This window comes from Lepidochelys olivacea (assembly GCF_965140295.1).
Source record: "Lepidochelys olivacea isolate rLepOli2 genome assembly, chromosome: 24".
Taxonomy (NCBI): Eukaryota; Metazoa; Chordata; order Testudines; family Cheloniidae; genus Lepidochelys; species Lepidochelys olivacea.
This window is the reverse complement of record NC_140434.1, coordinates 5986341-6008013: the sequence shown is the minus strand read 5'-3', so window position 1 is coordinate 6008013 and position 21673 is coordinate 5986341. Positions and strand designations below refer to the sequence as shown.

The following is a 21673-nucleotide window of genomic DNA, read 5'->3' as shown; positions in this document are numbered from 1 at the left end:
GCGGACCCCTTTCCCATGTATATTGGTGCAGTGTGATCGCTCTGTGTAGTTGAATGGAATAGCTACTTCTGGTCTATGGGAATGGAGCTAAAAATAGCAGCACGGCTGTGTCTCTGCAAAGAGCTGGTCAGGCTGTGGCAGTAAGTGGAAAACACCGGCGCTCAGTCACCTATCGGCAGGGCTGCAACCGGAGTGGGGAGGGGGAAAATGCTGCTAAAAAAAATGCAGAGAAGGGCTTTGATGGACTGAATTATTTGGCTTCGCTTTGTCTATCCCCCTGTCTCAAGCTGAATGGGGTCGATTTCCTTTAAACACCCGCACGCACCCAATGCACAAAAGGGGAGCAAAGGTCTCAAGACATGAAAACTCTGCAGGCTTCTGCTCCGCTTTCCCGGGGGTGAGGAGGAAGCATGTGGCCCAGAAGAGCCGGCAGCAGGTGACGGGAGAGGGTCCAACCACGCCAGGTACGATCCTGCTTTTAAAAAAGAAGAGAGCAGCAGGGGGGCTGGAACAATGTGTGTAGTGGGGGTGCTGAGAGCCATTGAACCAAACTGCAAACCCTGTATATGATGGAAACCGCTTCAAGCCAGGGGGTGCGGCAGCCCCCTAGTTCCAGCACCTCTGGAGAGCGGGCTATAAAAGAATGATAGAGCAGCTAGCGGGTGCTGAAAGCAGCAAGCACCACCGTTGCTTCTGGTCGGGGATCAGCGCATGGGTCCTGCGCTTAGGCTAAAATGCAGACAGGGATGGGAGAGAAAGCCTCCTGGACAGTATGAAGATCTTGTCTGTCACATGCACTGTCCGTTTGTCCTAAAATCCCATTCCTCAATGGCTACTGGTTTCCAGAACAACCCAGCTTGCATTGGAACTCTGGGATTCTTTGGCTGCACTTATTTAATGAATGATTAATTAGTCATTCTTATTAAATGTGTTTCTTTTTCATCAGACTAATCGTGAATGTCTCTGTGGCTATATGTCCACACAGGTGTCTTTCTGCTCTTACCCATCTGGTCCCTTTGGTGTTTTATTCTGCTGATCCAAACCAAGCCAGAAATCTGGTTTATATTAAAATCTAATCACATTTTATTGCCACTAGCTGGTGTATTGCTTTAAATCCACCTGTTTAATAGAATTAGAACAGTAATAGAATTAGCCTTTGATTTAAATGTATTTCACTGGCTGTACTCACCCTGAACTGTAATATTCAGCATCACAAGTTCCTTTAAATTCCAGATATAGATAGAGAGAGAGAGAGAGATAATTTCTCTCACTCCATTCAGTAGGTTGCCTTCATTCTTATGTGGTTATGTAAGCAAACGTGGGTGAAAGCTCTTGCTAATTTAGACCAGAATATTTTCTTTAGGTTCCTCTCATAACCCCCAAGAAAATCCCTTTACCTCTGAAATGGAAAAAAGGATCCCTGGAAGACTTTTGATTCCAATAAATTTGATTCCAATAAATCAGACCATTTCTACACTGAAATCCACCAGGCATTCCCAGTTCACCTCGGTAGCAATTTGCCGAAAACCGAATCTCTTCCTTTTCCAGTTGCAACCCACAAATGCAAAGATGAGGCAAAGAATCTATCTGGCTTTTCCCTCTTTGTTTTCTCTGTTTTTCATCCATTGCATGCCTTGATATTCAACGTCGTGTCAGAGCTTTAAACCTTTGTTTCCTAAAGCCTTATTGCTCTGCAGGGATTTGGGTTGGGTTTTTTTAAATGAAAAAAAGGGCTGCTTCATCTGGAAAAGGCTGTGGTTTTTTCACCCAAAAGCACAGGACTTGTCTTTGAAAGATTCCAAAGGTAAAATGGCTTTTTCTACTTAGAGGTCCTATGGGGACAAGCAGAGTGAGATCTTACCAGACCGTAGCTTATTTAGCCTGCATTCCTGGACAATAAATGATGAAGGGTTTACAGGATTCCCGAGATGAAATTGCCTGCTTTATTACACCCCAGCATGACAGATGGATTTTCCTGATATGATATAGGGCTCTCATAGATTTCCTATGGTGGAGCTCAGGAAAGAATCCATAGGAATGAGAGAGGTAATTTCTCATTCATTCCCCAAGCAGTGTGGAAGACAATGTATCAACACTTGACTTGAAACTGAGACAGTAGATGGGGTGGAAGGGGTGATGGTCTCACAGGAAGGGCACTCGAGTAGGACCCAGACGATCTGGGTTTAATTCCTGGCTCTGCTACAGATTCTCTGTGTGACCTTGGTCAAGTTGCTTCATCTCTCCTGGGCCTTTAGTTCCCCACCTACAAAATGGCGATAATCCCTAGGAGAGGCTAAAACCCATTTGTGATTGTGAAGAGCACGGCTGGGATGCTGACGAGGGCAAACTACATAGATAGAGGGGAGGGGCATTGTTTAGGATGTTTAAGTCAGAAGGGGTTCAATCCTATGGTGGTGGTAAATGGCCCATTGTGGTCTTAAAAATCCATGAACCCTGAACAGTTCCATTAACCCCAGGGGAGAAGGGGAGACTCACACTGAAGTGGGCCCAAGTCCAATGAAGTCAGTCGAAAGGCCCTGCCTTTGGATCAAGGCCCAAGGCTCCTACTGCCACAACCCTCACTCTGGTGAGCGATCTGGGTGAATCCATAGAAGTGACTGAGGCTACTCAGGTGAGTAAGGATTACTTGTGGGATCAAGGGTAGCAGGTCCAGCCTGTAAGAGCCCAACTTTGCCTGCCTTCCTGGAGCCAAGCTCCCATCAGGGTTGGCTCAGGTAGGCTGTGCAGGATTGGGCCCAAAGGTCGGTTTGGGTTTCCTTTGGCAAAGGGTGGGGGGCAGGGGGAACATCCCAGGCTAGTGACACCAGGGGCCAGATCCTGAGCAGGTGCAAATCAGCACAGCTCTGGGAAAGTCACTTGAGCAATGCTAATTGACAACAGCTGAGCCTTCGGCCCACTGATTTCCACAGAGCTCTGGCCCAGTGACACCAGTTGGGAATCTGACCCACTGACTCCAACAGAGCTATGTTGATTTACACCAGCTGGGAATCTGACACAATCACTTCCTTTTATTTCTAAATAATAACAACCAACCACCCAAGAGGCCCTCCCAGCACCAGCCCCTCGAAAAAGCCCCCAGAAAGTAGCGATAAGACAAAAAATAAGAGAAAAAAGGGGCAGATTTGAGCCTTAAATGGTGAAACTGACAGCTCTGGGTCTATTCCTGGAGGCCTCAACATGGGGTGTGTGGGGAGCGGGGGTTGTTCCAAAGAGGAGCAAAAGCATCCCACAGTTGCTGCGTTCTCTTGCTTCCAGACTTGTGACGGTGAGGTCCAGAGGAGAGAAACTGACGCACGAGGACGATGCCTCATTTTTGAAGCGTCTTGCTGGTCAATATCTCCTCTGACATCTTGGGGGCCGGATGCTTCTCTGTAAGGGAAGATGTGCAGAAATTACAGTGCTTGCGGCCTCTTATCGATCGACTCGTTTTCTCCCGCATGCCTTTTGGTGTCACTGAAATGTTGGCGGCTGCTCAGGATAAAATCCGTCAGAAATAAAACCCTCATCATAGTGCATCGCGCTTCAGTTCTGAGCCGCAGCATGCTAGGATCAATAGAAAGGCTGTTGCTTTCTTCAATGGAGTTTGGATCGGGCCCTTATGTGGCACTTTTCAGTTGGGCTTTTCAATTGGCACCTAACTCCTTTAGATTTCTTTGAAAATCCCTCGCCTCCCGCTAGAGATCTCAAAAGTGTTTTGAAAAAGGTGGGTGAGTAGCTGTGAGCCCCAGTCTATAGCTGGGGAAACCGAGGCACGGAGCAAGGACATGATTTGGTATAGCCAAGGAGAGAACCCAGGAGTTCCCAGTCCCCTGCTTTAACCACTAGACTGCACTCTGGCCTACAACTGGCAATCGAACCCAGGAGTCCTGATTCCCAGCCCAACTGCTATACAACATGCCCTGCTACAGATAGTAAAAAAACAAAAACAAAAAACCCCTCAGGGAGTTCTGATCATCAGACCGCCTCTGCCCGCTTTAACCACTAGTGTGCACTGCCTGTGAAAGCTGGTAATAAAGCCCAGGAACACTGATGCCCGGGCCCATGCTCAAACCTAGATTCCTTCCTCCCTCTCTCCACACCGGTGAAAGCTCTGGGGACTAAAGCTGAGTTAAATCTAGAAGTAATGAGGAAATTAGTGGGTGCTAATAACAAAACAGATAAAGCAGGTCACTCAGTGTGGGTTAGCTGGCAGCTCACTCGTTGTCTGACAAATGACAAATGATTCTAGGGCCCTCCCCCGGCTTTGTATTGCAGCACATGGATGGGTTTTGAAATGACACTTTAACAGAGCTAGTCATTGCGAGTTAATCCAGTGTTTTCTCAAAATGAACGCTCCACTGGCTCAGAGGGACGTGCAAGCCTTTCTAATATGCTTAATTTGAAAGACTATAGGAAATGTTTCATGCGACAGCTAGATCTGGAGATGCAGTGAGAGAGAGAGATGCAGACGAAGATTAGGTAGATAGATAGATATGAAGATTAGAGAAGAAGGCTGAGATGTTTCAAGTTGCTGAGAGTATTTGGATGCCCGCTTCCTATTAGTTTCACTGGGAATTGACCATCTAAATCCCACAGAAAACGCCAGTCCATCTATTTTCAATCTTCCCCCTTTTCCCCTCCATCAGCTGGGGCTGCCGGCCTGAACTGGCCTCCTCCAACTTCTCTCCCGGTCCAGCCAGCCGCACAAACTAATTATCCTGGGCAGAATTAATGACCCGTCCAATCCTTGCAGAGAGAGGTGAGCTATTTCGGGTTGGGGCTGCGCTTTTTGGGGGGGGGTTGAGAAGGCTACATGAGAATGACAGTTCATTTCCCAGGATCTGACCCGGCCCAAAAGTGGGCTCAGGAGACAAATATTGAGAGTAAATCTTTTGCTTCTGTACCTACAGAAACGTCTTCCACCTCTCACACATTCACAAACGCTCACCACGTTACACGTTCACATCTTCTTTCCCTTGCTCATTTGTTACACACAGCCCTATGCTTGGTCACACTGCGCCTTCTCACCCCTTCCCACCCCCCAGGAGACAGGGATTCAGTGCCCAGCTCTGTCTCATTGGATCAGATTTCCAAGCTCCCAGTGTAGCTACTCTAACCCCTCTCTCCCAGCGCTGTGCACAGAACCCAGGAGTCCTGGCTCGCAGTCTCCTGCTCTAACCATTGGACAACACTCCTTCCAGGACAGAATACTCCCGAGCGCTTTAGGATAGGAAGCAAAGATCATTGTGGCCAGTGACTACCCCGGTCGTGCTGTGATCAGGCCACCAGCTTTAGCAAGAAGGGGCCTGCTAATGACCACATGTGGTGAGGCCTTCTGAGAAGGACACCCCCCATTGAGTCACCAACACCACCGGGGGCAGCGGTCTCTCATCTAAGTCATAACCCCAGCCAGCGCTGCTTAGCTTGCCTCCCAGTGCCATGGGCTTTAACCACAGGCAGCCTGCTGCCTCTTACTGGAAGAGCTCTGAGCAGGCCCATTTGGTGCCATTAATCCGCAGCGCTCAACATCCGTGATTCAATCAGGTCCTGGTCCCCGGGGCACCGGGTCAGTGGATGGCGCCAGCCTCTGATGATTTGTAGGATGCTGCTTGCTCGTTAGCCCTGCTAATTAGCTTTCCTTGTCTTCCTCTTCTCTTTCCCCACCTCTTTTATTCTCTTCTATTTTGCTCATCGGCTCTCCTCTGCATCCCCTCTATTCACCTTCCGTCTTCCAGGCCCCTTTTTCTCTCTTCTTCCCCTGCCTTTCCTCCATCGCTCCTTCCCTCTTTACCTCCTCCTGGCCTTTTTGTTCCTTCCCCCTTTCTTTACCTTCCCTTACCACTTATTCTTTCCATCTATCTCATTCTTCTTCTCCGGCACTCTTCCATGCTCTCCTCCCCGCCCCGTTCCCTGCTTCACCCCTCTTGCCTCTCCTTTGCCTCCCAACGTGGGCCCAGGTGGGAGGCAGCGTGAATCAATCCGGCAGAACACGTGGCCGGGTTTTTCCAAAGAGCTGTGCACACCAGAAGCCGGGCCCTTCTGAAAAGCTGCTGCCCATCTGTGTCCCAGCGGGACCCGCACAGGGGCCTTTGGGAAATCTGGATTTTATTCAGGTGCCTACACTGGCCGCTTGCCCTGATCGGGGCCGGGGGCAATCCAGCCTGCAGCTCTTCGGGCAAGCTGGCCCTGTTTGCATCGGACTCCGCAAGCTGGCACCAATAGACATGGTGTCACCTACACCCCCAAGCGAGATATTTCTGGTGAATTAGGCAGGACCGGCAGCCCTTCTCCAATGCCCCTCCAGCCAACCAGCTCACCAGCTGCCAGGGCAGAAGGGGCTGGGGGCGGCTGTGGGGGGGGGGAGCGGGGGGGAGGGGGGAGGGGAACGCGCTCACCAGCCAAAATTCTTTTGATTAGTTCACTTGTTTTTTTCCAACATTGAATTAATTACCCTTTTCCACGCGGGCGCCAGCTGGTAGGATTTTGAGTCAGGCAGGCAGGTTGGGATGGGAAGCCAGGGGGCTCTGCCAGCACTCGGTGACGGCACGTGCATGTGAGTTGAGAGTTTAACTCTCTGGAGACCTGCTAATGGCTGGTGGGGAGCATCCCTCACGGTAGGCAAGAACCTACCCTGGGCTGCGGTGAAGCGAAAGGGAGGAGGGCCGTGCTGCATAAGAACAGGTATCCTGGGTCAGACCAATGGTCCACCTAGCTCGGCATCCTGTCTTCTGCTGCCAGGTGCTTTGGAGGAAATGACCAGAAGAGGCAATCATCGAGTGATCCATCCCCTGTCGTCCACACCAAGCTCCTGGCAGTCAGAGGCTAGGGACCCCCAAACCATGGGGTTGCCTCCTTGCCTGTCTTGGCAAATAGCCATCGATGGACCTTTCCCTCCATGAACGTGTCTAATGCATTTTGAAGCCCATTCGAGTTTTGGCCTTCACACGATCCCCTGGCAATGAGTTCCACAGGTTGGCTGTGCATGGTGTGAAGAAATAACCTAGCACCACCACCTGCTTAGGTCCTGGTTTGGCTTCATGGACAGTGCATTAAGCTATACCAGAGATGAGTGGGATAATGCCCCAGAGCTGTCCCATGTGCCATGAATGCAGGGTGAGTGAGACTCAGGCAAACCTGGATTCTATCCCCAGCTCTGCTGCTGGGCGACCTTGGGGAATGCCCCGTGCCTCAGTTTCCCCATCTGTAAAATGGGGGTAATAAGCCTCCCCTCCTTTGAGACCCACCAGTGAGAAGAGTTAGAGATTAATCTTGTCTGGATTGCTCCATCGTTGACAACAGAGTGGGACGAAGGTGGGTTTTTCTGCAGCAGAAGCTGCTGAATTCCCAACTGGTTTTGCCTTTGTTCTCTGGGAAGTCTGAATATGGGCGCAGAGGTGATGTGGAAGGAGGGGGCCTGCCAGCCAGACACGTGGGTGTGAAACTGAGGCCATGTCCCACAGAAGCCTTAAAAATCCCAGGGCACTTCTTAGCCAGGCCCAATTTCAGTATGAGTAAGGAGATTCTGTCTGCCTAGCTTCACCTGTTGGAGCCCTCACTTCCTGTCCTAAAGTGGTGTGCAGCCTTGCGGTACACCATTAAACAGCTCTCCTGCCCCAGAATTGGCTGTGCTTCAGTGCTAGGTGAGTGATCCCTGTGTAACACTGCTATGGTTCTCCTCCACCTCAGAGGTGGCCGCATTCCAGTGCTGGGTGAGTAATCCCTGTGAAGCGTTGCTGTGGCTTTTAAGCAGCTGCCACGCTGCACCCCAGAACTTGCTGCATTTCAGTATTGGGTGCGTGTTCCCTGTGCAGCATTGCTACGCAGCTGTTAAACAACTGCCTTCTTCCACTCCAGAGCTGGCTGCATTTCAGTGCTGGGTGAGTGATCCTTTTGCAGCATGGCTGTGGGCTATGTCAGCAGTGGTAGTGTGATCTCTCTGCAGCCTTGCTGTGTGGCTGTTAAACAGCTGCCACGTTCCACCCCAGAGCAGGCTACGTTTCAGCACCAGCTGCGTAGTCACTGTGAAGCCCAGCTCCGCGGCGATTAACCAGCTGCTGCGTTGCAGCCCAGAGGTGGCATCTCAGTGGTGAAGGGGTTGCTTGGTGACGAACGATGCTGTAGCAATGTAAGATTTCACGATGTGCTCTCCCTCTCTCTCTCTTTCTCTGTCCAGGGAGGTGCGCTGCCTGTGCAATGCCCCGTCCCGCTTCCCACAACCCCGGCTTGCCCCCACGAGACCGCCCGGCCCCAGGCCCCGCCTGGCGATGAGCGACCCAGCCGCCATGCCGCATGCGGAGGGAAATGCCCTGCTGAAGGCTGTCTGGCAGGGCAAGTTTCGCCTCACCCGCCTCTTGCTGGAAGGCGGGGCCTATATCAACGAGGGCAACGCCCAGGGCGAGACCCCGCTGATCGCCGCCTGCCTGGCCCGCTATGACGACCCGCACCACAAGCCCCGCATGGTGCGCTATCTGCTGGAGAACGGCGCCGACCCCAACATCCCTGACAAGACGGGCAAGACGGCCCTGATGCACGCCTGCGCCGACCGGGCCGGGCCCTCGGTGGCTTCGGTCCTGCTGGAGCACGGGGCCGACCCCAGCGCCCGGGACTACGCGGGGGCATCGGCCCTGGTGTATGCCATCAACCGGGACGACCGGGAGACCTTGCAGGTGCTGCTGGACGCCTGCAAGGCCAAGGGCAAGGAGGTGATCATCATCACCACCGACACGTCCCCCTTGGGCACCAAGAAGACCAAACAGTACTTGAACTCGCCCCCGTCCCCGGGTCTGGAGGAGAAGTCACCGGCCCTGTGCATGTCGCCCTCCGACATCGAAGTCAAGACCACCCAGTCGCCCGGGGCCAGCGAGAAGGAGGAGGCGAGGGACGTCTTCAACTTCACCATGGCCACCCGGCTGACCTGCCCCCCGCCGCCTCCTCCCAAGGGGCTGGAGGCCGAGGCCTCCGCGGAGCAGCCACCGGCGGCCCCGCCACCCAAGGGCCGGGCGAGGCAACTCAAGAGACTCAACTCGGAGCCGTGGGGGCTGGTGGCGCCTTCCATCTTGGCCGCCTCCCATCTGGAGAAGGCCCGGACGCCAGAGGAGAGGATCACGGCCGAGATGAACGGCTTGAGCATCACCAAGAGGCCCGTGCTGTCACGGAGGCACAGCATCGAGGGCCAGGAGCCCCCCGGTTTCAAGACGGTGGCCCCCCAGGGCTCTGGGGAAGAGGCCCTGGGCCCGGAGGCACCCTGGGCTGAGAAGGTTCATTTCAGCCACCTCCACCAGCCTCTGTCGCGGCGCAACACGGCCCCTGAGGCCCAGGAGAGTGGGGGGGCCCCGGCGCCCAGCCTGCGGGGCATGGCGCACCCTAAGCTGGCCCGCATGGAGCACTGCGAGTCAGACGCGCACCTCTGCCCGGACTCCATCCCCAGCTCCCCGGATTCAGGCCGCCTCTCCCTGGAGAGGAGGAAATACAACGCCTCCCCGTTGACCCTGCCGGCCAGCTCTTCCCGGGAGTCCCTAGAGAGCATCCCCAGCGCCGTGTCCCCCATGACGGGACGGCGCCGCTCCCCGGGGCTGCTGGAGAGGAGGGGATCGGGGACCCTCCTCCTGGATCACATTGCCCACACCCGGCCTGGCTTCCTGCCCCGGCTCAACATCAACCCCCACCCTCCCATCCCTGACATCCGGGCCAACGGCCGGCCCCCCTCGCCTGTGCACAGGGGCCTCATCCCCATGGCCCCCAGCTCCCCCAAGGCAAAGAAGAAGCTGTTCAGACGGCACTCTATGCAAACGGAACAGATCAAGCAGCTGGTCAATTTCCAGAACATGCTGGCCCAGGGCAACTCGGCCAGTTAAAGGGACAGAAGCCCCAACCCGGGAAAGGAGGAGAAGAGGCCTAGATTTATTCTATCCCCCATCCCATTTGCTGCTCCTGCAGTGGGGAGGAGCTGGAGACACCCCCCCACCCATCCCATCTCTCCAACCCCATCCTGGGTGGCGAGCCCATTGTGTCTGGGTTGCTGTGTATCCCCCACCCTGCTGTGCACTCGTGTATCTATCCTAGCCACGGGCCACGCCCAGGGTGCAGGAAATGTGACCGGAACAGGAGCACTCCAGTGCTGGGCCGTGGCCCAATTGGGCCAGGATCCCCCGTGCGACCAACTTCGGGATGGCGCTGTGCCCCTTCGGTGGAGGCCCTGAGGCCACAGCCGGGCAGCAGAAGGCCCCCAAGCATCACTGCCCATGACTGTGCCATGTGGCCACAGAGCGGCCGGAGCCCGCTGGGAAACCTGGCCTACATTGGGAGTGGGACGATGACAGCTTCCAATGGCTGCTCCCACGCGCCAGTCAGGAATACAAAGGGGAGGCACGTGGGTCCCGTCCCTCCGGGTCCTGCCGGGCACGGCCTGGAGATGCAGAGGAGCAGAAAGAAAAAGGGAATGAAAGGGTCGATTTGGGTTCAAGATCAGGAACGTGGCCAGCCGGAGCCTCTTCCAGTTTCCAGCAGCAGTTTGTGCCTGATCCAGGTTCAAAGCCAAAGGCAGCCTCGCTCGGTTTGCACGGCTCTCCGACCTGGAAGGAAGCGGCAGTGATCCTAGAGACAGACACCCCCCACCCCCGGTGGCCTTGCACCCCACCTGCTGCTCCCTGCAATATCCTATTTATTAGTGCGAATGCCGTCAGGACTCCTGGGTTCTCTCCCCACCTCTGAGGGGGCAGCATTGTCTGGCGGGCACAGCAAAGGGAGACCTAGGGCTGCATTTGCAAAAATGCTAGAGATTTGGGATGACCAACTGCGCTGAGCGTGCGCCTACTGGAAACCAGGCCCCTTTGAGGCATCTCAGGCTGGAGCACTCAAAAACGGAAGCACTTTAGGCACGGGGCACTGTTTCCCAGCTCCAGGAGGGGGAGTGTTGTCTAGTGGTCAGAGGACTGGGCGCTCGGGTTCTCTACCTGTCTCTGCCACTGACTCACTGGGTGACTCTGGCCTAGTGACGCTCCCGCTCCGTGCCTCAGTTTTCCCCACCTGTCAAATGGAGGGAATGTAAAGCACTTTGAGATCCCTGGCTCAGAGGTGCTCTGGAAATGCTACATCCTATTTGTTAGTTATTTAGCATTCAGTCTCTGGCAGAGCCACCCCCCTAGACAAAGCAATATGACTGGGGACGCACAAGAAGTTACCCCCAAACACTGGTGGGAGGGCTGGAATAAACCCTTTAGGCACAGAGTGAGGGATTGAGCAGAGCGTCACCGATGGAGAAGGGAAACCATTTCAGGGGGAGGGAGGGGACTGAGTCAGTGTAAATAGGCAAATAGACACCCAATGCCAACCCCATAGTGCAGACCCAGTGCACTGGCATGGGTTACCCTGCTTTTCCACCAGGAGGCGCTGTGCTTCTTTGGCCGTGCGGCACAGCCGTGGATTGTCAGCACAAGAGGTTTGCACTAGCGTAACTGCAGTGGTGCAAACAAATCCCGTTGCAGACAAGGCTTTAGGCCCAAGTCCTCAAAGGTATTTAGGTGCCTGACTCCCAGTGGGAAGATCTGGCCCCTAGTTACGAAGCTATGATGCTGCAGAGTGCTCAGGTTTCCCCGCACTTCCCTAAGTGATGCTGCAAAGTCTGAGTTAACTAAGGGAGTTAACACTTGCACAGGTCTCCCTATAAGCACAAGGAGACTGTAATCAGGGCCCTGTGTATCTGCTACTCTGCAGAACTCGCCCCCGTGCTGTGCTCCCTTTTCTGTTTGCAGAAATACGCTTGTAGCCCTTGTGGCAGCTAAGCCAACCTTCCCTGATTGGCATGTATCTGATGCCAATTTGCCTGACCTAGTCTTTAGACAGCCTACAATGATCACTCTAAGAGATGTGAACCCATTGATGCCAACTGGGTGTTGACTCTGAAACCTACTGACTACCAAACTGACAACAACATTGTTAACTATTCCACTGCTGATTTGAGCAGAAATGTTGCATTTTAATGTGCGTATCTCACAACTCCCAATTAAATCCTCAGATACCAAAAGCCCCCAACTGCCCCCAGTTCAACTGCTAACATGCTCCACCCCATGCCACCCCCTCTCCCGATTGCTCCTGCTAAACACTTATGCCTTTTTTGTTACAAAATTCTGCAGCACACTGAAAATGAAGGGCCATATTCTTGGCTAGTGTAAATCGGTGCCTCTCTTGACTGACGTCAGCTGAGAATTTGGGCTTAAAATTATAGGGGCAGCATTTGATTAAATTGGCCAGAGGATTAGCTAGCACACTTTATCCTGTGCTGATTGCGTTAGCCTGTGCCATGTTTAGTTTAATAGAAACCTTATTATTTCAGTGTATCCGATGTTGCTCTGGGATTTCCAGTTTCCTGCAGGATTTGGGGGCTAGTTTGCTGCAGATACATGGGACCTTTCTCGACTAGGGCGAATGCCCTCTCTGCCTGTGTATGTCAGAGAACATACAGCATGTGAGTATGGTTTCAAGTCTGTATCTGGGACACCTGTAGGGGTTGGATCTGGGGTTTTCAGTCGGCAGGTTAGAAGGATGGAGCTCAACTGCGAAATTTGGAAACAAATTCACATTGAGATTTCAGAGGCCATCAAAAACTGCTTTGAGCACGTCTGTCTCCAGTATATGTGTGGCTAGAAGCCACTGGTGAGCCTCCAGTACAGGTCTCCATCTGTGTCTGATCCACAGAGGACCTGTCTGCTACTGCCCCAGCTAAGTTCTAGCTTGGGTGGGACTTATTCCACAAAACGATTTGCCGTCGGAGAGCGTTGATTCATCAGAACCGAAACGTCCCACAGGAAGGTGTCAAGTCCGCCGAATTTTTCCATTTAGAAAAAAGAGAGATGAAAACGTTTTGAAAATGTCAAAGCGTCCCTTTTCGCCAGCCTCGGAACGGAACGCTTCCGGCTTTCAGCTCAAAAGGACGTTTCCTTTGGCTGCTAAGCTTATTGTCTAGTTTTAACATTTAAAAGGTCAACATTGAAAAAAAACGTTTCAAATTTACCAAAACAAAATATCTGCCAAGAAGATTTCGGGGGAAGGGGAGGGGAGAACTGGGTTTGCAAATAATTGTTGAGATTTGGGGATTTGGTTCCAATTCGGGACAAGAAAAGTTTGAAACTGCAAGTTTTCCCTGAGGATGGGAAATCCCCATCAGCTGTAGACCCCCAGGGGTCATCTTTAGCCCAGGCTGCTCCTGCTTTTAGCTCTGGAAGTCCCTAGGGTCTCCCAGCCAGTGCCACACCCTGCTCCCTGTGCCTATGACCGCACAAGCAGAGTGCTGGCCAAATGCACAAACTGCTGGCCAAATGCACAAACTGCTGGGCTGTGGTTTCCTCGACAGGGGGTTGTCTTAGTAAGTTCTAGCTCAGTGATACTCAGACCTCCAGGGTTCAGGAGCCAAATTAGCGACCAGCAGCACCCAACAGAGCCACAGGAGTGTGAATTCATTGATCCATTTACTATATATATTTTATTCGCACCGCAAAATGACTAAGTAGTCAATAAAATAAGAATACAATTGGTTAATGACAATGTAAAGTCACCATGATGGGTTAATAATTAAGTCACCCAGTGTTTTACTATCATACCCTGCAAGAGACACATTAAAGAGCCACTTGCGGTTCCCAAGCCTCAGTCTGAGCATCACTGGACTACATGGATAAAAAACGTGCACAAAAGGAACTGATTACTGGGGGGTGGGGGGGGTGTGTGTGACCCCTCCATCCCCCCCGTGGGTATATTGCGTGCATGGGCAGGTGGGTGGGTGTATTACCCCTCCATCCCCACCTTGGGTGTATTAAAGGCAGCCACAGGGAATGTTTTGCTTTAAATCAGTTGCAGATCATGAAGTAGACCAGGGTCAGTTTCTCAGCTCGCTCCCCCACCTGCAGAGTTCTGGATGAAACCAGGCGGCCAGTCCCTTTGGGTTTTGCTCAATCAAAAGCCGATGGACGAGGGGACATTTGACTGAAACAACTTCTACCCCTTTATCAATTAGCCAGTGCGGAATATTCCTGAGCATTGGGTGGCATCTCATCCACTGTGGCCAAGCAGGAGGTCTCTACACCCTATGCATATTGTGACGCGATCAGTTTCCCTCCTTCAGGTAACCCAGTTCCTGCATGTGTCTCTGAGCTGCATCCTCCCTGACAATCCAGGCTGTAGCTCAGAGGTTCTCAATCGTTTCCATAGCAGGACCCTCCCCACACATATCCTTCCCTAGGGGGAGCCCGGGCTTGGTTCTGGGGCTGCCCAGATGCCAGGGTGATGGTGGTCATAGATCTATGTAGCCAGGTTCTGCATTTAGCAATGTGGGAAGGGCAGGTAGGTCATGACCCTCCCCTGGTTGTCTTTGGGGTATCCAGGGCCTTGCAGTCCACAGACAGATGTGTGTAACTGTGCCCACCAGTCCTCCTGATTCCCAGCTGTCTCTGCGGGAGCACTGACCCAACTCCATTCTAGGAGTCGCCCTCTGCCTTCATGCCCTCCTGGGGCTCTGTTCCCCTATGTCTGGAGGCTGGGAGTCAGGACTCCTGCGGTCCATTCCCAGTCCTAGGAGGAAATGTAGGCCGACGGTTAGAGCCGACGAAGAGGAGGCAGGATGCCTGGGTTCTCATCCCAGCTCCAATGCTTAGAGCGGGAGGCATGAGACCAGAGTGAGATCCCCTTGTGCCACAGGTAGGGGAGAGAAGCTGCAGCGTGGGTGCTGTTGTGGATCAGAACCTGCTTAACGCAAGCTGGTTTCTGCAGCTGCCCTGACACAGTGGTGATGGGGGCCTATAAGTACAGAGCTAGCCCGAGAATTGTGTCGGGCAGGCCAGACCTCAGAGCACCGCTGGGGGTGGCGAGGCAGCTCACTCATTCCATCCAAGAGCTGGTGACGCCCAGAGAAACCAACCAGGGCGAGAGTCCAGGCACCAGCTGCTGCTTCCAGGGACCATTCCAGCCCCAGGCAGGCATCCAGGCACACGGTCTCCATCCTCTTCAGAGGGGAGCTAACAAAACAGATCCAGGCAACCGCTGACTCAGGGGAAAGCTTGGATCCAAACAGACGTTTCAGTCCAGCTTTAAATCCTTTCCACTAAGGGTGAGATTTCCAGAAGTTCCTGACAAGGCACCTAATTCCCATTGGCTTTCAAGGGGAATTAGGTCCCTAACTCAGCACCGAGGCCCTTTGAAAATACCCCTCTCCCTAGCATATGTGGGGTTATTATCTCAGCCGATGCTATGCAGTCGCCACCAGAGCTCCTGACCCGCCGTGCAAGGGACAATCGGAAATAATGCAGTGCCCCAGAGCTCAACGCTATTTGAGATCTAGACAGGAATCCCCTTCCTCCATCCCACCCAGGGCGGAAATGCTGCCAGTTCCAGGGAGGAATGCGGCAGCACCCCTGCGCAGCCATTTAGGGCAGGACGCAAAAAGGAAGCATGTGATCAACGCAGCTCAAAAAGGTGGGCAGGACAAAAGCGACCAGGGCTCGTTGATGAATACCAGGAATTGAGCCTGCAGCGTCAGGCCTTCCCCGTGTGCAGCATCCCCTTTCGGGGCTGGGGGGAAGTGACTCCTCTGCATAGAGCTCGTGTAGGAGCTTCAGGGGCCCAGTGGACTGAAAGCCCATAGGCGAAGCGTAGAGCGAGTGCTCCCTGTTAGAAATGGAGCTGGGTGTATTTACACAGGCCCCTGCAGCGGAGATGGGCTGTGTGTTAGGTTAGGGCATGGTCCAGCCTTCTGATCAGCTGATTGCTGGATACAATATTGCCAAAGGCAGGCAGAGGACTTACACGCTCCGCCGTCCATATTCATATGCTCTGCCGATCCCTCGCACCTCAGACCCGTCTCTGAGCTAGGCAGGATTCCTGGGTCCACCTCCCCATCCCACGAGGGAATGCTGTCTAATGGTTAGAGCAGAGGAACTCAGCATCAGGATGCCCAAGTTATTATCCCAATGCGGCAAGGGGAGCGCTGTCTAATGGCTAGAGCAGGGAACTGGATGTCAAGACGCCTGGCTCTGCCACTGACTCACTGCATAGCCTTTGGGGAGCTGTGGCCCTGCTCAGTGACTCGGTTTCCCCACCTGCACCATAGGGCTAATGACCCTGACCCATCCACAGGGCTGAGTAGAACACCTACCAGCTCTGCTCTAGGTCACAAAACCCTCCCCAATTTAGCGAACGAGGGGATGGGGGGTGGAACCACTCTGAGCCGAAGTGAGTCATGTTTGTGAGTGTGGTCACCATTCCACCCCAAAGGTGGCAAGACTTGTATTGGCGAGGCCACCGGCTGTCTCTGCCTTGGGCAGCGTCTGATCTCCTCCCTCCACCCCCGGTCCACACCCCTCTCTGCCGAGCTCTGCCTTTCTGCTGGCCAGGGTGCTCCTGTCTCCACCCGGGGGTGGCGGGCGAGGCAGAGAGACGGGAACGGAGAAGAACTCGGTTGGGGGAAATAATTCCAGCCTCCCAGCTGGGGGTGTCAGGGGAATCTCTTGGTCTTCACATAGCAGTGAATAAAAGCCCAACATAGCTCAGCCAGGCTCGCACCCGAGTCTTCTTGGGGATGGGGGTTATTCTGCCACCTAGTGGCCTTGCATTGGAACAGAAGGTCTTGGGGAAAGGCCACTGGTCCATCATTATCCTCCTGCTTCTTCCCTATGCCAGATACGATAACCGGTCCATCTCTTCCTGTATCCCTCCTCCCGCTGCACCAGATCAAACCCATCCAATCCTTAGACCCCACTGGGGGGAGGGATAGCTCAGTGGTTTGAGCAGTGGCCTGCTAAACCCACGGTTGTGAGCTCAATCCTTGAGGGGGCCATTTAGGGATCTGGGGCAAAAATTGGGGATTGGTCCTGCTTTGAGCAGGGGGTTGGACTAGATGACCTCCTGAGGTCCCTTCCAACCCTGATAGTCTAGGATTCTATGATCTCCTCCCTATGCTGGCTTAGATAACTGGTCCATTGATTCCCGTATCCTCTCTCATGCTGCACCAAATCAGAGCACTGCCCCTCTAGTCAAGCATCCCTCCACCTGCCACGCCAGACCCCCATCACTGGTGCATCCAGGCCAGTGTCCCTGCTCCAGCAGCAGCCAACATCCAGTGTTTCAGAGGAAGGTTTAAATTGCCCTGGGCCTACCGTACACAGCTATATACATGGGGATAAGAGGCAAATCCTGGCTGACCCCAGCATGTGTCCTACTTAGGTCCTGAAGCACACTGGTTCCCCAAGCCATTAGCACAGCTGGCATGGCTAGACGTGGGATCGCTGTGTACTAGGTCTCCAAACGTCTGCGGGAGGGGGAGAACGCAGCGTGCGCGTCTCCTCTGCAACATGCTGCAGCAACCGTGGGCAACTCTGCACAGCACAGCTCTGGGAAACAAACGCAACCCCCCCAGAAAAATAACCCCATCCTAGAATGATCCAGCCCTCATGGGAAAGTCTCCGCTCCTGGCAGGAGGCCTGCCACGCGAGATGTAGATGGAATAGTGCCTCTCTTGCCTTGTCCATGCCTGCGATGCTACTCCCTAATGCACAACCCACCTGCCACGCTGCTTTCGCTCCCCACCAGGGTGTCCCGATTGCTGGGCCAGCGTCTTTGACCCGCTTCCCTCCCACACAGCTGTTCATCCTCAGCTCAACCCACTCATCTGGAGCAAGAGGCAGAGAGGAAAGGGAATGCTAAGAAGTGGAAAATCCAGGGCTTCTGTCTCCGCCTGGATCCCCGCTCCCTTTCACCTGCCTAGCAGTTCCCACATGCTGTGGCCTATGGCTGGACCTCCTTGGGCTGCAAGCTCATTGCCTCTGTGTAGCGAAGCGAAGCCTCACTGGTGTGGCACTTCCTGCTGGTCATCCTGGGAATTAGCTTTCCAGCAGATGGAGCGCCTCCTTCTGCCAGTGGCTTGCCTGCCTTGGGCCCCCACATCCCTCCCGGACTCTGGTGCCCCTTTTCCTCAGGGTTCTGCCCTCCACAGTACCCCCACTCTGAGCCTCCCCTCCCAGGGGAACCCCAACCCTCTATCCCCACCTTGCCTCAGTGGCTACTGCCAGTCATCATCTAGCCCCCACTCACTGGGCCAGACTGCAGTCTATAAACCACTCATCACTGGCAAGGGGGTTTTGGACCCACTGCCTTTCCCTGCAACCCAGTACCTCTCTGGGCCTTCCTGTCAGGCCGCAGCCTGAGAGGTCGCCAGGCCTGAGCTCCCCAGCACAGCTCTGTCCGCAGTACCCTTTGCTCCTTCAGGCAGCTAAGTCCACCTCTCTCCAAAGCTAGAGAGAGACTCAGCTCCTGGCTCACAGCCCTTTTATAGGGCCAGCTGTGGCCTGATTGGCGTGTGGCCCCAGCTGTGGCTGCTTCCCCAATCAGCCTTTCAGAGCCACAGCCCTCCCCAGGGCTGCTTTTAGCCCTTGTTCTACTGGAGTGGGGCAGCTGCCCTACTACACTCTGCTAGGCAGGCCCTGTGGATCTCCCCCTTAGGCTGGGGGGGGATCCTTTTGTAGTGGACGAGCTCTGCCCGCCCACGTCCTGGATTCCCAATAGGACACTCTGCTAGGCAGGGGTTCTCGTGCTTGGCTGGGAGACCCAGGAATCTATCGGCCTCATGGAGAAGGGGATTAACTACACCGACAGGAACCCCCCTTCTGTGGATGTAAGAAGTGTCGACATGGCAGCAGCATAGCTGTAAAATAGTCGCACATACCCCTAGGATGAGGCACAAAGCTAAGGCCTGGATTGCCTGAGGCTAATAAACCCAAGGCACTATTTCCTGAGCGGTAGGTTACTGGGAAGCCTGGTGCCCTGTCCTGATTCCAACTTGAATAATTCCATTCGGACTCTCAAAAGCCCCTCCTGCTGTTTCATTTGTATGCAGGATTCTTTTTCGTTTTCTGCCCTAAATCCTCACCTCTCGCTGGTGAGCACGACTGAGCGCCTGAGGCATTCCACCCCAGGGGCGGCTGCATTTCAACACTGGGTGAGCGATCCCTGGGCCGCATGGCTGGGAGGCTGTTAAAGAGCTGCGGCGGTCCATCCCAGAGGTGGCTGCGTTTCAGCGTCTGCCGAGCCCTTTGGAACAGATGGTACCGCACGAAAGTCCGCATTGATTGGTATCGTCCATCTGGGGCTCCTACAGGAAGCCCTGACTGGCTCTTTGCATTATCCAGAAAGGATTCGGGTGGGAACGGGGAGACAAACGCACCCACATATAATGACTAAAATCCGTACCCACCCCTCCCATCACTGCATGTCCCTTCCAGGACCAATAAGGCCCTTATCTGCCGCCTCCAGCATGGGACACGCCATTCCTCTCTCTTGGAGTCATGCTGCCATCTGGTGGCTCTAACTGAGCTTGCTACATCCCGAACACCGTGCATGGTTTCAATGCAACCCTATTGTTTGCGCTATTTGAAGTCAGGCCCGTTTGGGAGGGACTCCACCAGCCATGGCCACGAAGAGGGGCTCGCAGACAGTAGCTGAGCAGCAGCAGAAAGGACGTCAGTTGCCAAGGAGTGTCACAAGTTCTTGGGGCTTAGATGGGGATCGGAGCTTTCCCGTAGGTCATGATGTCCGAATCTAGGACGCTGGCTCTGGCCTGCTCTAAGTTGTCCCTAGGGGTGGATCCATTCATGTGAATATTGATGTTACACTGAAATCCACCGCTATTTCATCTCGTCAATACAGCTTAGCAGCCACACAAATGCCTCCCCCCTCTCCCCCCCGACTCGGTATGTTAGCTCTTGCCAAGAACCTGGTGTCGACACAGCTTGGAGATGGAAGGGGATTTTAACCCTCACTATGAACAGCCATCGATGTGGGATCCAGCAGGAAATGGGACTCATACGAATGACCTGACACAGAATGAATTGGTTCAGGGGCAGAGACTGACTCAGAGGGCTGAGATTGGAGCTTCCCCACATCTGGGGGCTGCGTGGATCCAGGGGTTCAGTTCTGCCTGTTATGGAGATTGGGGACTGGCCTCCAGGCTGGCCCTGGCTTATCTGGAGGGGCTGTTTCCATAACGAATATGTGTGTGCCTGGACGTCAACACTTTGCTGTAGTGTGGGAAGGTGGCTAAATTTCATCTCCATTTTGTAGATGGGGAAACTGAGGCCTCTTAGGCTAAATCCACCCCTGGGATAACACTTCTGTGGTCCCAGAGTAATGAGGAGGCTTCCCCAGGGCCACACAGTGAGTCTGTGACAGAGCCAGAATAAAAACCAGGAGGGGTCCTGGCTCCCAGCTCCCTGCTCGGGCCAATAGACCATGGTCTGGTGTAAACAGAGGAAGGGAGGGGAGAATTATCCCTGGGGAAATTGAGGCAGGGGAAGAATGATGCATGCAGTGGAGTGGTTTTGGTAGGGTCTCTCTTGTTTTCAGTGCACTGCTCTGTGTTTATATTAGCAAAGGCCAGTCTGAGGAGCGCCCCGGGGCTGTTGGAGCCGGGGGATGAGGTTTGGGACAATCTTTCTTCCCCAGAGGGGTTCATCCCACAGCCTGGGAAAGCTCCATCTTCCACACAGAGCTTTCCCCTGCCGGTAGAAAGTTCTGCTGGGCCTGCCAGAGGTGCTGGAACTAGGGGTGCCGGGGACATTGCTAACAGGGGAGGTGCCAGAACGGAGCTGGGGGGAAAGCCCAGAGACAGCAGGGATGGCCCTCACCTCTGCACTCCCAGCCTCCTTTATGTTCCACGCATAAGCCATTTTCCCTGAGCTGTTCTGCTCTGCCCAGGACCAGCTGCCGGGACAGAGGCGTGAACCCTTCGCTCAGCTATCTCACAGCTCCGCTCCCTGCCCGATCTGGGAGCGGACTCCCAAGCCCATGCCCATTGCACTCGACCCTGTATCTTCCAAAGCGCCGCTGACCGGTTTGGGGAACACGGCTGCAATTCCCTTTGCGCCGGCCCATCTCTCTCTTTCCAGAGTCACAGGGCAGAGGGGGAGAAATACAGCTTGTTCTCTCACTGCACCGGGGCCTGATTCTCCTCCCCCCTGGCCTCCGAGTGTCGTAGATTCCCAGGCTGGGAGGGACCACTGTAATCTAGTCTGACCTCCTGGATAACATGCCCTGAAATCATTCTTGGGGGGAACAGATCTTTTAGGAAAAACAACCCGTCTTGAAAACCATCCCAGCTGCTTCAACGGGAGCATACTTCAAAAGCATGCGGCTGCCGGTGGGGAAACACCTGAACAGGCTGGACCGTGTGTGTCCTCTGCTTATGAGGCCTGATGAGCATCCGCACAGGAGATAAATAGCAGCATGTGTCAAAGAAGCAGCAAGTGTCTGCTCTCGTCTGCCCCTGTGACCCCCCCAAACTGGATATAGACCTTGCGAGAGCCAGCCCAACCTGCTGATCCAACCAGCCGCCCAGTGCTGTACTGAGCCCAATGGGCCCGTGACAAGCCCGAGCCAGAAGCGACAGAGAAATGAACGGGATTCTCTTCTCGCAGTGTCTCTGCCCGGTGGCCGCAGCGCACGGTAAATTGGATCTTACAGGGAGGCGTTATTCTGCAGCTGGGCTGGTGTTCGGGGCTGGGAGAGCGTGGGGTGAGATGGGGACAGGGTTGATGATGCCCCTGATCAGTGAGCATGGAATCAGGGGACTGGTATTGCTGGCCCATCAATAAAACGGGGGACGCCGGGGGGGTTAGGCTGGGAGCAGCTCACCCCAATG

General features: G+C 54.2%; 1 protein-coding gene across 1 annotated transcript; it reads left to right on the top strand.

Moving 5' to 3' along the window:
• Positions 1-44: 44 nt before the first annotated feature.
• Positions 45-16532, top strand: ANKRD34A (ankyrin repeat domain 34A). The gene is made up of 2 exons (XM_084613980.1): positions 45-464; positions 8174-16532. The coding sequence occupies exon 2, from the start codon at positions 8265-8267 to the stop codon at positions 9852-9854; it is 1590 nt and encodes a 529-aa protein (XP_084470106.1). The 5' UTR covers positions 45-464; positions 8174-8264; the 3' UTR covers positions 9855-16532.
• Positions 16533-21673: the final 5141 nt, after the last annotated feature.